Source organism: Hyaena hyaena, unplaced genomic scaffold (assembly GCF_003009895.1).
Source record: "Hyaena hyaena isolate Hyena2069 unplaced genomic scaffold, ASM300989v1 scaffold_680, whole genome shotgun sequence".
NCBI lineage: Eukaryota > Metazoa > Chordata > Mammalia > Carnivora > Hyaenidae > Hyaena > Hyaena hyaena.
Window position 1 is genome coordinate 1,063,132 of NW_024081312.1, and position 14,547 is coordinate 1,077,678.

General features: G+C 37.1%; 1 protein-coding gene across 1 annotated transcript in view; it reads right to left on the reverse strand.

Annotated features, from left to right (window-relative positions):
* The window catches only part of LRRC7 (leucine rich repeat containing 7), a 207,167-nt gene extending 194,138 nt beyond the window's left edge, over nt 1–13,029 (reverse strand). Inside the window, exons 1-2 of the mRNA XM_039217309.1 lie at nt 12,863–13,029; nt 3,444–3,507 (exon numbers count right to left, since the gene is read on the reverse strand). Coding sequence (XP_039073240.1) covers nt 3,444–3,507; nt 12,863–13,029 — 231 coding nt within the window. The remainder of the gene's footprint in view (nt 1–3,443; nt 3,508–12,862) is intronic.
* Nucleotides 13,030–14,547: the final 1,518 nt, after the last annotated feature.

Consider the following 14,547-nt stretch of genomic DNA (forward strand, 5'->3'; position numbering starts at 1 on the left):
CACACATAACCAGTATGTATTATTAATGTCACAGTTATGGTGAAATCTCACTTCTCTGACCTCCCTCCACTTAACGAGCAAATGATCAAGAAATCAGGCCTTTCGTGGGATCCTCCTCCCTGGTGACTGCTTGTAGGAGTCCTTTTGTGTCAGGAAGGGGAGTGGAGAATAGGGAACCTCCCACATAACAGGAGATGCTCTTCCAATGACCTCTGTAATCCCTGTTTTCTTTTCCTGCTACCCCCGTCACTCACTGCCTTCAGCAGGTTGTTGCCCATGCCATGGTTCATCTCTGTTATGTTGCTGCACTCTGAACCATGCATAGACCACTTGGCAGTCTGCTCTTTGCCTCCTCTGGGCTCAGCTCTTTTCTCTCTCTGGTTTGCAAAGAAGCTTTCTTATTTTGTTTCTTAGAGCTGACTCTTGATGAAATTCCCTTGGGAGAGTTGTTGGGAGCTCTTTCTTATTACAAGGGCCCTCCTTGAATGCAAGGAGGGGGAAGGGCAGGGAGTAAAACACTGGGAGCTAGAAGCTGGGGCTATATTAGGAGGACCGTCAGCCATAGCCCCATCCTGTTTCTGGATCCACAGATTCCATTTTCCCCCAGGCTCTACTGCTCAATCTGCTTCCTTTTCCAGTATTCTTCTCACTCATGGTGATTTGATTTTGGGGGGCTCTGTTATTTCCACTACTAGTTCAGGATGAACAGGACTCTTAGTTCATCAGATAGATCTATATATACCTGAAATATGGCTTCTGGGCCCCATGGCAATCCTGAATCTGTTTTAGTGTCCCTGACTATTCTATGGCTATGGGAAGTTTCTGATTGTTCTGTGGCAGTTAGAAGGCTGTTCTACCCATTGTATATAGAAGAGCTTTATGAATTAATGTTATCTAACACATCAACCTAATAGTGTCCCATCTCTGATCTGGCACAAAAAATACTCATCTGACCTCATTAAATAGAAAATGATGGTAGTCGGGGGGAGAATATACCAAAACCACTAAAAATGGGTTTATAAGGGGATGAGATCATGGATGACTTTTACTATCATTCTTAGAATCCTTTTAACTTTTAAATTTAATAAAATGGAGAGGCGCCTGGGTGGCTCAGTCAGTTAGGTGTCTGACTCTTGATTTCAGTTCAGGTCGTCATCTCATGGTTAATGGGATGGAGTCCCAAGTTGGGCTCTGTGCTGACAGAGCCAAGCCTGTTTGGGATTCTCTCTCCCCTCTCTCTCTCTGTTCCTCCTCCTGGGTGCATTCTCTCAAAATAAATAAATATTTAAAGAATTAATGGGAATGTATTAATTTTATATTGACAAAAATAAGCCACGAAAGAACAACAGCAACAAAACTTTTGAGAATCTATTATGTTCCCAGAACTTTGCCCAGTATTTTCTGGTGGTTACTGCTGTTAGAAACATAAAATAATTCCTTCTGTTTAGGATTTTTCATTATTATAAAGGCACCCTTAAGTAGATATTTCTACTTCAAACCTCATTAGGATATTTACATTGAGTCTCAATCTAACTTCTGTTCTCTTCATTAGACTTTCACATTGCAAGGTTTTTTTTTACTTATCATCTTCACTCCATATCTGTCTGTTTACCACATCACACAAAATGAATTTTCTAACAGTAATCTCCTAGGCGACAATGTCTAGCTACAGAATGGAATTTATCCACTTTCTTGCACATGATAAGTACCTAGAGGCCTCTTATCGAAGCGAATTCTCTTATTTGCTCATTAAAAGTTGTTACATTCAGAGAAATAACAGCTAGTCCCACACATATGACTAATAAAAGTCAGACATTTGATTAAAAGTTAATGACATTAGAAATGTGAAGTTCCATAATTATATTCCTATCTCTTCCTCCCTCTGCCAAGTAACTGAGTATTATCAATAAAAAAGGGGTCTTAGAACAAATGCAAAAAATTTCTTTTAGAGAGATTTCTTTTGTGACTAACACAGAATACTGGGAGTTCAAAATAAAAAAAAAAACGTTTCTGCTCAAGTGATGATTTCTTAGATACAGCCACTGAGATCCGAGTGGTAGCAATGCAAACAGGGGAAAATGGCCAGTGCTCGAAGGGAGTATTGCTTGACCCCAGAAAATTGACTATGGCTTCAGAACTCCAGCTTTACACAAGGGGCAGGGGCAGTTGGAGACATCAGCCCAGAGGCCAGCATGTCTGCCAGGACACTTCTGAAAACCAGCCTGAGACCAGAGAGTCCCTTTCCCTCAGGTCAGAAAGACATGTAGCCTTCGCACATACCCAAGTTCCATGTTATGAAGAGAAGCTGAGGAAGGTGAGAGGACACATGACAGAAAGGATTTTTATTTGAGGAAGATGAACACAGCCCAAAGGAATCTTGTAACTTCTTAAATCAGATGAAACTTTTAATTGCAGAAGAATAAAAATCAGCTTTTACACTCAGTGAACAACTGACAGAGGCTGGGATAATGGCCAGATTAGTTATGGTCAAAGGCAAACAGCTAATTTCTTTGTATATCCAAGATGCAGTGCAAATCACATCCTATCTACCGGCATTTACTGAGAATCCCTTTTTTCCACGCATTATCTCATTTAATTCTCACACAAGCCCTGCAAGGGAGGAGCCATTATACAGCAAATGAAAAAGAGGCTTAGAGAGGTGAAGTGATTTGCACAAGGTCACATTGTTAGCAGCACAACTGGAGAGAATAGTTGATTACTTAATTACATGTTTTAATTTAAAAATAGTTAAACTACATTTCAGATGAATTAAGATGTTCAAGTGGAGACTTCTGAATTAAAAAGTCTGCTTATAAAAGAGTATTTGCTTTCTGATTTGCATTTGAGATTCTGGTCTTTAGGTAAATTTTAAAGAGAACTTAAGCCCTGAAAGGAGAAGTCAGAATTTCTTTCAGTTTTGGTGGCAGTGAGATTGTAATATGTATTCACTGGAAAGACACTCTCAGTACAATTAGAAATAGAAGGATTTTAACCACTCCTCTTCCCTAAGCATCCCTAAAGGCAGAAGTCTTCAAGGTATAAGCTTTGAGTTAATCAAGTCTTGGGTTAAGTTGGTAACCACTTTGAGCACATTTCCATAAAGTTAACATGGCAACATATCAAATAAGGGTTAAGTGAGATAATATAAGTGACACACTGAACTTGGTGCCTGCTCCATAAATGGTGCTCAAAATTGTCCATTTGTATCTGCTTACCTCTTCCTTTCTCTCTCTCTCTCTTTTAGTGCATCTAATACTATCCAGTTCTATGCAGTTTACTATATAGTCAAACAACCACTTTATTTCCCGGATTCCATTTTGTGTTTATATTTAGCAAACGTAAATATGCACTTGGATAATTTTATACCTGCAGTTTCAGAGACAGAGCAAAACAAATAATTTCCTGGGGTGTATTTATCAAGTTTAGAAAATACATTCACTTACCAGCTCACTGAATTCATTATTGCCTAGGTCAAGTCTTTCCAACTGGGCCAGTTTGTGCATTGACCTGTAACAGATGGAGAAAAATACTATTGTGAGACAATCCATGACACATTGTTCCAAAAGACATTCCACTCACCCCTTGTCAGATTTATCCGATTTTATAGTGCAGAGAAATGGGGGTATTTTATAGAGAGAAGCAAACTGTAAATATAAAACAATGTCTGCAAACTGCCACCTGCTTACTATGTTTCCAAATGCCAATTATTGGTGGGAATACAGAGCTGGCTGTTTAATACAAATCCAGGAAGCTTGTTAAATATCCATACCAGCACGAGGGTCCACAACAAATATATTTTTAAGAATCACCACAGGCTTGGGAACCAATGAATGAACACAATTCTGAGCAAAGCATTCTAAAGCCTCACAATATGGCCACAACTTCTCATCAGTCTTGTCATTTTCTACTTCTCTAAATGAATTTCTGTTATAGACAGACTATTGTATTCATTGTCTCCCAAAAATATTGGCTGAGACGCTGGCACCATTAAAGGAAATGGCAATGGCAAAACCTTGGGCAAGATTTGGTGCCAAAGGTTAGAAGTATCCTAGTCCAAGCCACGTGCAATCAGCATTTTTTAAGCCATTTTCAAGTACGGTATACATTGTAAGAAAAGATCGTGTTTTTCGGAGTTCCAAGTTTTTATCCTACTAACCAAAATGCAATCCTTAAATCCTGACTATACAGAAATTCTAGAGGCTTCATAGACTCAAATCTCAGAAATTTTAGGTCCTTTATCTTTAAAGTGGCTATAGTAATTATCTAGGGGGATTTATATAGGGAGACTGCATTTTTTTTTTTTTTTTTACATAAGGAGATCCAGGTAAGTTCTTACCAAGAAAATGAAATTTGAGTCAAAGCTTAAAGTAAATGAAAGAGCATGCTAGTGCATGGACTCTAAAGCAGGGACATGTTGCTTGCTTGAAGACATCCTAAGAGACCTTGTGTCTGAAGCAGAGTGAGAGAAAGGGTATCAAGAGATGATAATGAGAAGTTAGATAATCTGAGGGTTTATAGCCCCATGTTAAGATGTAGGCTGATTCTGTGTAAGATGGAGAGTCAGTAAAAGGTTTGGATCAAGAGTGTGACTGAGGTGAATTATTTTAAAAGGCTCTCTGTGATTGCAGACTTGTAAACAGACCGAGAAAGGCAAAAGTAGAAGCTAGGAGATCAAGTAGGAGGCTAAGGAAGAAGCCAAATGAGAGGAAATGGTAGTGTTGGACCAGGGTGCTGGCAGTGAAGGTGGTGAGAAGTGGTTGGCTGAACATATTTAAAATTGGAGTCAGGTGTTTTGTTGCTGAAATATCTGTGGGGAGTAAGAGAAAGTGGAATCGAATGTAACTACCAGTGTGTTTCGGTCTGAGCAACTACAAGGGTGAAGTTATAATAGACAGATAAGGAAGATGGGGTAGAAAAGGGATTTAGGTAGATCAGAGATCTGGCTTTAAATATTCTCAACCCCACCCATCTACCTACCCACCTCCACAAAAATGGTAAATATTCGATGTGACTGATGTATTAATTAACCGTATGGGAGGACTCCCTTCACAATGTACATTAAATAATTCCCATATATACTTCGCATACCTTACATTTAATTTCTCTATTATACCACAATAAAGTAGAAGGAAAAAAAAAGATGTCAAATTTGAAATTTCTATTTCTAAAGCCAATGAGAGATGTCAAGCAGGCAGTTACATCCACAAGCCTAGAGTTTAGAGAAGTCCAGGCAAGAGAATTTGAGCACGGTCAGCAAAGAGACAGCATCAGGTCTTGAAAACATGAGATCATTAAGGGACTGAGCGCAGATGAGAAGAGAGTAAGTCTAAGATGACATGAGGATGAGACATCAAAAAAAGTCTGAGAAGTGACAAGGGACAAGGAAAATAAACCAGAAGCATATAGACTTGCAAGTCAAGTAAAGAAAGTGTTTCAAGGTGATGGAAATGACAGATCGGGACAAAAACTGCTAATAGGTCTGAGAACTGATCACTTGATTTGACAACATGGAGATTAGTGGTCACTCTGGGAAGATCAGTTTTATATTTTAAGCCTTTGCTAATGCTCTTCTTGCCCATACATTCACACATTTCAAAATGTCTTTACCCGTACATCCCTAAGTATTATTTATTCAATAACATAAATATATTGATTTCCTATTAACTTTCAACTGTTAGGGTTATCAATATGAAAGGTATTGTTCACATTGCCAAGTAGCTCATAATATTGAGATATATAGCTAAGACAATGGACAATTTTTACCCAGTGAAGTAAATGTCGTAGAAGATATATGTGTAGGTTTTTAAAGAGCACAGGGAGAGGTACTTTCTCAGTGCTGGGAGTAAACGACTCTACTCACATTTCATTTCATTCTGGAACATTGATCAGACTATAGAATCAGAGGACATGGTCTTTTTTGGAAGAAATGTCAAAGAGGTGGATTGAATGAGATCATGGCCCATTTAAAGGAATGGCAGGTTAGTAAAAATAATAATAAGAAGAAATGAGAAAACTGGTAAAAAATAGGAAATATTATGTAAGCAAGGGCTATATTATAAGGTCATCCATATGAAACCAGGGAATCTGAGTTTTAGCCTGAAGGCAATGGAAGCCTATAAGATTTAGATCAGATTTGTATTTTAGAAAGCTCACTCTGGCAGCTTGGAACAGTATGAGAAATGGGGAGAGGATATATTAGTAAAGAGGCCAAATAAGACTGTTCAGAAATGCATGTAGGATGTAACGGGAGGGGGCAGGGGGGTGGTCAGAAATAAGACAAAGACAGTATGGATGACATAGTGAGCAATGAAAGATGCTCTGGTGAAGAAATGACTTGGTAATGATGATGACTGATTGGGTGTGGGAGGTAAAGGAAAGGAAGGAATTTAAAATAGTTTCTGGATTGAGCACCAGTGTGGGAATATTGGAATGGAATTAGAGAAAAGTATTGCGTGTATGTGTGTGTGTGTGTGTGTGTGTGTGTGTGTGTGTGTGTGACAGAGAGAGAGAGAGACAGAGAGACAGAGAGACAGAGAGAGACAGACAGACAGAGAGGAAGGAGGGGGGAGAGAGAGAGACTATAGCTCAGGTAAAAGGTCTTGAAGGAAATAAAAATTTGAAAAAGAAAAATGATGTTTTTTGTCTATTCCACCTGAAAATTATCCCTCTTTTTTAGCTCACATACCATTTGCTTTCTTTTTCATGGTTTACTTGATAGTTACCACTTGCTTTCTTGAATTGTCTGTTTTTTCACATGTATATGTCTCCTTTCTCCAGTCAGATTAAAATATGTTTCAAGATGTCCAGAAGGGCCGTGTGGGACCACCACCAGCCCAATGATGGCTGTGAAACTGTGGCCAGCACTGTAAGAAGAACATCTGCCTTCCCTCTTGCCAAGTCTATACCACTGAATAGGTGCTTCTAGGAAAGGGGATAGTAGTGGCTGGACCTCACAAAAAAAGAGCCTGGGAATATTAAGGAATGGTGAATTCTTGCAAATCTTGCTGCTCCACCACAAGCCCAATAAGTAAATGATGAGCACCAAACCCTTGAGAGCCAGGGTGAAGGACCAAGTGGCCAGATGTGGCAAATGAATGAAAAATAATCATATGAGTTGCAGAGCCACATTTATCTGACTTAACCATGTAGCCTTAGGCAACAAATATTCTAGAAAGAACCACCATGAGCCTAAGACCAAAGGTCCTTGCACAATTTTCTGGATTCTGTAAACTCTAGTTCTCACTGATCCCTAAGGACAGTATCACATAAATTTGATAAGAAATATTTTTCCCAGCCTTAGTGGTGGAGAACCAAGAAAAATTCATTTTATTAATTGAAAAAATGGGGAGGTCTTTATACCTGAGTGTCCTAAAGCAAATTTTATTAATTCTATGATGTATCTTTTCCTAGGCTAAATATTACTGACTTCTTTTTTTTTGTTTTAAAAATTACTTTATTTATTTTTAGAGAGAGAAAGAGAACACATGCTTGGAAGGGCAGAAAGTGAGGGAGAGAGAGAATCCCAAGCAGGCTCTGTACTGTTACCACAAAGCCCAATGCAGGGCTCTAACTCAAGAACCATGAGATCATGACCGGAGTCAAAATGAAGAGTCAAATGCTTAACTGACTGAGCCACCCAGGTGCCCCTGAATATGAGTGACTTCTTAAATCAATCCTGTATGTTACGATTTCCAGGCCCCTAAACACTCTGATTATCTTTATCAATGTTTCTCTTCCAAAGCAGGTCAGGTCCAAATCTGGCACCTCTGCTTTTGTCAGTAAAGCTTTATTGGAACACAGCCACGCTCATTTGTTAACTTATTATCTATGGCTATTTTTCACCCCAATAGTGGAATTGAGTAGGTGAGACAGAGATCATATGGACCACAGAACCCAAATCATCTCCTATCTTTGAGGGCCAGGTGACACTCAGAATTGAGTACTGTTCTCTAGATGTGGGCCGATCAAGAAAATAATTAAGAAACTATTATTTCTTATTTGTATCAGTGTAGTTTAAGTTAGACTGCTTTCGTGAGAGGGGATAGCTAGCCTCTATGTCATCTCTAAGCATTTTTTCTTCCCCTTCTAGTCTTCAGTTACTGCTTCTGAAACCCCTGGTTCATAAATTCATACCTAGAAACCATATTTTAAATATATTACCTAGCTTCCCACCTTTCCTTTGCCATTCTTCTGACAACATTTTTCCTTTTGCTTGTTCTGGAACAATAAAAAAGTTTTTCCCCTGAGGTTTTCTGAATGTTTCCTGAAGCTTATTTAAGTTCTCTAACTTTAAAAACAGCATTTCTTTTGTCTTAATTTTATCCATTTTATATTTATTATCTTCCTTTCCATGAAAGCTTAATTACTGTCACCAAAGTTTCCTTCCATTATTACCTTCCTTTGTTTTCAAGTTGTCTAATATGATTTCTTACATTTGATATATTTAAAATTATTACATTCTTATTTCTGTTTTTTGATGTCATTTAATATTATTTCTTACATTTTTACACCTTTAAAATAAACTGCTTTTAGACACAAGATTTTAAGACAGTTCATAACACACCCCACTGCTTTTCTTGTTCATGTGCTAGTTGCTAAACTATAATCATTCTGTTAATTGTCCAAAAAATGTTCCTTTTAGCTGAATGTACATAAGACGTTTTAAATTTCATCAGGATTGAAACAAGTAAGACTTTATGAGAAAAATAAAATAGAAACCATGGTATTTTGTGTTAGTAGTGTTCTTTGTGAGTATATATTCATTCACTTAGTTGGCACTTCTTATGGTGGGCACCATGTGGGCATCATAGCTACCAAGAATCCTGTGGAGTTTCAAAGACTTCTGGGATTCAGGGGTTCTCAACTTGGCACTACTGACATTTTGGACAAGTAAATTCTTTGATATAGGAGCCTACTGGGATATTGTAGAATATTTAGCATATCTTACACAGTTTGTACTCGAAAAGACTTATTTACTAAATGGGAATGACCTTTATTTGAATAATTATTTCACAGGGTGATAAGTGCTAAGGTAAATGTATGTATACATTGTCATTGGAGCTCAGAAGAAGGAATATCTAATAGCTTAGTAATTAGGGAGAACTTTAAGAAGAGGTGACATTTCAGCTGGGTTTTAGAGAACCTTGCAATATTTACATATGTGAAAAGCAGCAATGAAAATACAGAAAGAGTGCAACTAAAGCTGAGGTTCTTCTGAGATTGTAGCTTTAATCCATAATATTAACATGTGTCTGTGAAGGATGTGAAAGATTTTGGTCCAAAGTGAAGAAACTAAAAATTCCCACTGTAGTTTGTTGCAGAAAATCCTACTGTCCTACAATATAGCTAGAATACAGTTATCTTGTACACTGTGGGATAGTTAGCAGCATATCAGAAGCACTCTCTGTTGTTTCCATGACCAAAATATCTGCACACATAGTCAATTGTCCCCTGGTTGGCCATGCAAAGTGGGGGTGGGGAGTGGAAATCAGCTCTAGGTAAGATATACCTTGCTAGAGGAAGACTTCAGGCCTTTATCTCCTCTATTTACTGACTAGAAGGAGGGTGAGCATCTTATCTCCATTTTTTTAGCTCCCTACTCCAACAGTGGATTCCCATGTGGGTTTTCCTTATGCAGTTCATGCCATCCTGCCTGAGGGATGCCCTCAGTTGACTATGCTCCTTTCATATGGTAAGCACCTTTGAGTCTGTGGCCTATCTCTCCATCCCCACAGAGAAATCCAACTGGTATGATTTCCCCTTACAAATGCCTGGCCTTGAAGGCATGATCACCACCATAGGTCAGGGAGCAAATATTAGGACCTGGTCACAAGTTTGGGCCACATTCTCTACCAGTAATGCTGACAATTTGATCTTCATCTGCCTGAACCAAGGATCTTGCTGATTACTGAGATTCATTTGTAAGTTTGTCTAGTAATTTGAAGTTGCAAGTTCCATAGTAATTTGTGTATTATTTACCAACCTATGGTCATATTATATATGTAAAACTTGTATGAGTGCATATAATTTCTATGATTGTTATTTTTATCATTGCTGTTTCTCTTGACTGTAATATTCTTCCCTTAAATCTTCCAATAAGCTGGATGCTTTTCCTCAACTCTGATACATTTTCTCCTTATATAGTCCATCCCCATTACCCAAACTAAAGTCTCCTTTGCACCTTCACCTTATATGTATTATTCTGTTTCCTTTTATTCTTAACACTTATCACTGAAAATATTTATTATGTAATTAAATATTTTATTTAATTAAATGTCTAATTCTGAAAATCAAAATCTTTTTCCTTTGCCTACTAATTATTTTTCCCCTGCTAGACTAACACTTCGTGAGAGCAAGTAACTTGTTAGTCTTATTCCAGCATAAATAGCTTTTCAGTCAGTATTGTATAATGAAGACATTCATCCATGCATGAATGAATGATTCTTTATCAGAGAGAAGTTTGCATCTAGAATATTTACAAAGACAAACCACTCAATTTTTATCAGGTATCTACAATTAATTAACAGTTGCCAAGGAAGCAGCTACAATTAATTAACAGTTGCCAAGGAGATATCCTGATAGGGCTGTTTTAATGAATGCTGTAATGAACATCCATTAGATCATTTATTATGAACTATGCATGATGATAAAAGCAGATAGGTATGAGGTTCACTAGTCTCTGGATATCTAAATCTTGTGTTAAGTTGACTTAATGACATTTCCAATAATAAGCTTTTAAAAAATTCAAATATTAAAAGAAATATTCTGTGACATGTTTAAGTTTCTGACTCTTTTGAATATCTGACAGATAACAAGAAAATTTTGAATGTGGAGCAGTTGAGGGCATGGACCTGGAATCTCCCCTCTAGAGCCTTATTCCTCTTACATGTTATCTCTACTTTTTGTTCCCAGTGAGATTGAAGTCCTTTTTTTCCCCCTATTAATTGACTGTATCTTACCTTTTCCTGTGATTTGTGCTTTGGCCACAACATTCAGACTACCTGAGTCTGAATCCTTATTCTACCACTCACTAGCTGTTTGATTTTCTGTTTTTTAAAAAAGCTTTATTTATTTATTGAGAGAGAGAGAGAGAGACAGAGAAAGAGAGAAACAGAGAGATACATAGTAAATGCTCTGTAAGAGTTAGCTAATAAAATAGTTAGGAAAGGCTTTCAGAGTTGGAAATAACTTAAGAGATTTTCTAGGTCAGAATTTCCTAAAGTATTCTTACGGATTTAAGGATTTATAGGCGTGGCATAATTTAAAAAAGATTTCAGATGGCCAGTGCATCTTGGCAAAGCTTGCTAAAAATGTTAAATGCAGTATATCTTGAAATCTGGGACTATGATACCTCTAAGTTTTTAAAAAATAATTCCAGTACAATTAATGTACAGTTTTATATTAGTTTCAAGTGTACAATATAGTGATTCAACAATTCTATACATTACTCAGTGCTCACAGGATAAGTGTACTTTTTTTAAAAAGTTTTTTTGTTTGTTTATAGAACCAGTGGGGGAGGGGCAGAGAGAGAATGGAACCAAGGATCTGCAGCAGGCTCTTTGGTAACAGCAAAGGGCCCAGTGCAGGGCTTGAACTCACCAACCTTGAGATCATGACCTAGGCCAAAGTCAGATGCTTAACTGACTGAGCCACCCAGGCACCCCAGGATAAGTATACTCTTTTTTTTTTTTTTTAACTTTTTAATGCTTATTTATCCTTGAGAGAGTGAGAGAGCCAGAGAATGAGCAGGGAAGGAGCAGAGCGAGAGAGGGACACAGAATGTGAAAAAGGCTCCAGGCTCTAAGCTGTCAGCACACAGCCTGACACGGGGCTCGAACCCACGAACCATGAGATCATGACCCAAGCCGAAGTCAGACGCTCAACCGATTGAGCCACCCAGGTGCCCCAGGATAAGTATACTCTTAATCTCCTTCACCTATTTCAACCATCCCCCTGCCCCCCACCCCCATCTTTCCTCTGGTAATAATCAGATTGTTTTCTATATTAAAAGTTTTATTTTTTTATTTGCCTCTTTTTTTCTTTGTTTTGCTTCTGGAATTCCACATATGAGTGAAATCATATGGTATTTGTCTATCTCTGACTGATTAATTTCACTGGTATCTCCAGTTTTGTCCGTCTTTTTAAAGATTGCTTTGGCTATTCAAGATCTTTTGTGGTTCCTTACAAATTTTAAGATCATTTGATCTAGTACTATGAAAACTGCTATTGGTATTTTGTTAGGGATTGTTTTAAATCTGTAAATTACTTTGGGAACCAAGGACATTTTAACAATATTGGTTCTTCCAATCCATGAGCATGGAATATGTTTCTATTTGTTTGTGTCATCTTTAATTTTTTCATCAATATTTTACAGTTTTCACAGTACAGATCTTTCACCTTCCTGATTACATTTATTTCTGAGTATTTTATTATTTTGGAGCAATGGGATTGGTAATGGTATTGTTTTCTTAATTTCTCTTTCTTCTACTTCATTATTAGTATATAGAAATGCAACAGATTTCTGTATATTTTGTATCCTATGACCTTCTTTAAATCATTCATCAATTCTAGTAGTTTTTTGGAGTCTTTAGGGTTTTCTAAATATATGTCATCTGCAAATAGGGAAAGTTTTACTTCTTATTGGCAGTACTTCTAAGGTCAAATATACAAATGTTTGTTGTGATTTTCTAACAGATGAAACTAATTTAGACTTTTTCTTGTTTTTGTGACCAAGGGATACTTATATTTTCTTTCCTACAGGATATTTCTTAGAATAGGGGCATACTTTGAAAAACTTATCTTTGCAGAAGATTAAACTGAGTTCTTGTCCATGAAAAAAATAGGCCTAGGCAAATTTAAATACCACATTTTAATATTTAAATTCGATAACATCATCCACATTTGTTTGAAATTCTGACCTTTTAGGGTCTGCATCTCAGCTCCCAATACTGACTTTAGGTTCTCCTTGTGTTTACGACTGTTTTGAATATAGTTCTCTGGCTTTACTTTCACATTTTCCTTAAAGACCATGCTATTTTTTACCATTTGACCTTCTGTACCACAACCTCATTTCTTACTAGAGGAGAATTGGTGACTTGTTCAAGGTCACACAGGAAGTTAATAACAAGGCTGACTAAGAATGGTAGAGTCATTCTTTTTCCAGCACAGGCCAGCCATCTACAATCTGGCCTGAAATGTTTGGATTGATCATTGCTTAAATATGAATGTTTTTATGAAAAGCATATGCTCTACAGCTCACCATAGTCTATGGCAGGGGTCAGAACTTTATCTGCAAAGGGCCAGGTTGGAAGTATTTAACTCTGTGCTTCATATGATTTCTGTCTCAACTACTCAATTCTTCTACTGTAGTGCAAAAGTAGCCACAAATGATATCTTAATATATGGATATGGCTTTGTTTCAGTAAAGCTTTACTCACAAAAAAAACCAGAAAACAAAAACAAAAAACAAACCAAGGATGCCAGATTTGGATCATAAGCCATAGTTTCCCAATCCCTAGATTAACATCACTTCTTAGAATCTCATATCTAGGTGGCTTTATTGGTTTATGATTTGAGACTGGCCCCTAAAAATATTTGTTTTCAAATCCTTGACTATATATATATGATAGATAAATTAGGAGGTGAGAATATTATTAGGGAATTTCCACTAGATACCTATTTATATTAAGTAGCTATTGAAATTCTCATTTTTAGGGTACAAGCTATTGGAATCCAGGGACATTTGTTCTTAATACTGTTGTGTTTATGAAAATTAAGTCTTTACTAGCATGCTATTACTTTGTAGAATTTTCAATTGAAAATCTGGAAAAAGATTCCAATTGGAACAATGATGGAAAATGATGCAAAATCTTGGTGCATCTGCATACAATGTATGGTTTTCTTTTTATCAGATGCAGAGTCTTGATTTAAATGTACAATTATCCCTGAAGCCACATAAAGTTGGCAGAATTCCTGTTTCCTCATAAATTCCCAGTGTAGGTAACATAGGATTGCTGACTCTCTGCAAGATTCTGCCAATTTTTGGCCTTGGTTTATGCATTCCAGCTTTCAACTTGTCTTTCAGATGTGCTCAGATGCTCTCTAATTAGTGGCTATTCATGGTACAAGGATAGGAAAACTCTCAGTTGTTAATGTCCAATATTTCTCTCTTATTGAAACTTAGGGAAAGAAAATATTACCTTTCCACTTTGCTTAATTTTTGTCTTGTGTTTAATGAACATAAGTATTTTATAATGTGGACTGGCCAAGTGTGCCACATTATCATGTTCTTCCCTTGTTAATAATTTCTTTTCAAATGACCCTCATATTATAAATTTTTGAAAAAAATCATTTTTTACAGTGTAAGTAGTAAATACTAGAAGGCCCAAGAATCAGCATTCTTTAAAAATGCAACAACTGGAGAAGATGGGGGCAAGATGGCGGAGAAGTAAGGAGCTCCGTACTTGCACTCGCGTGCATACATCACACAGAAAAGATCTGAAGCCATTGGAAACCTTACAAAACCTGAGAGATTGGGAGAAAAAGGAC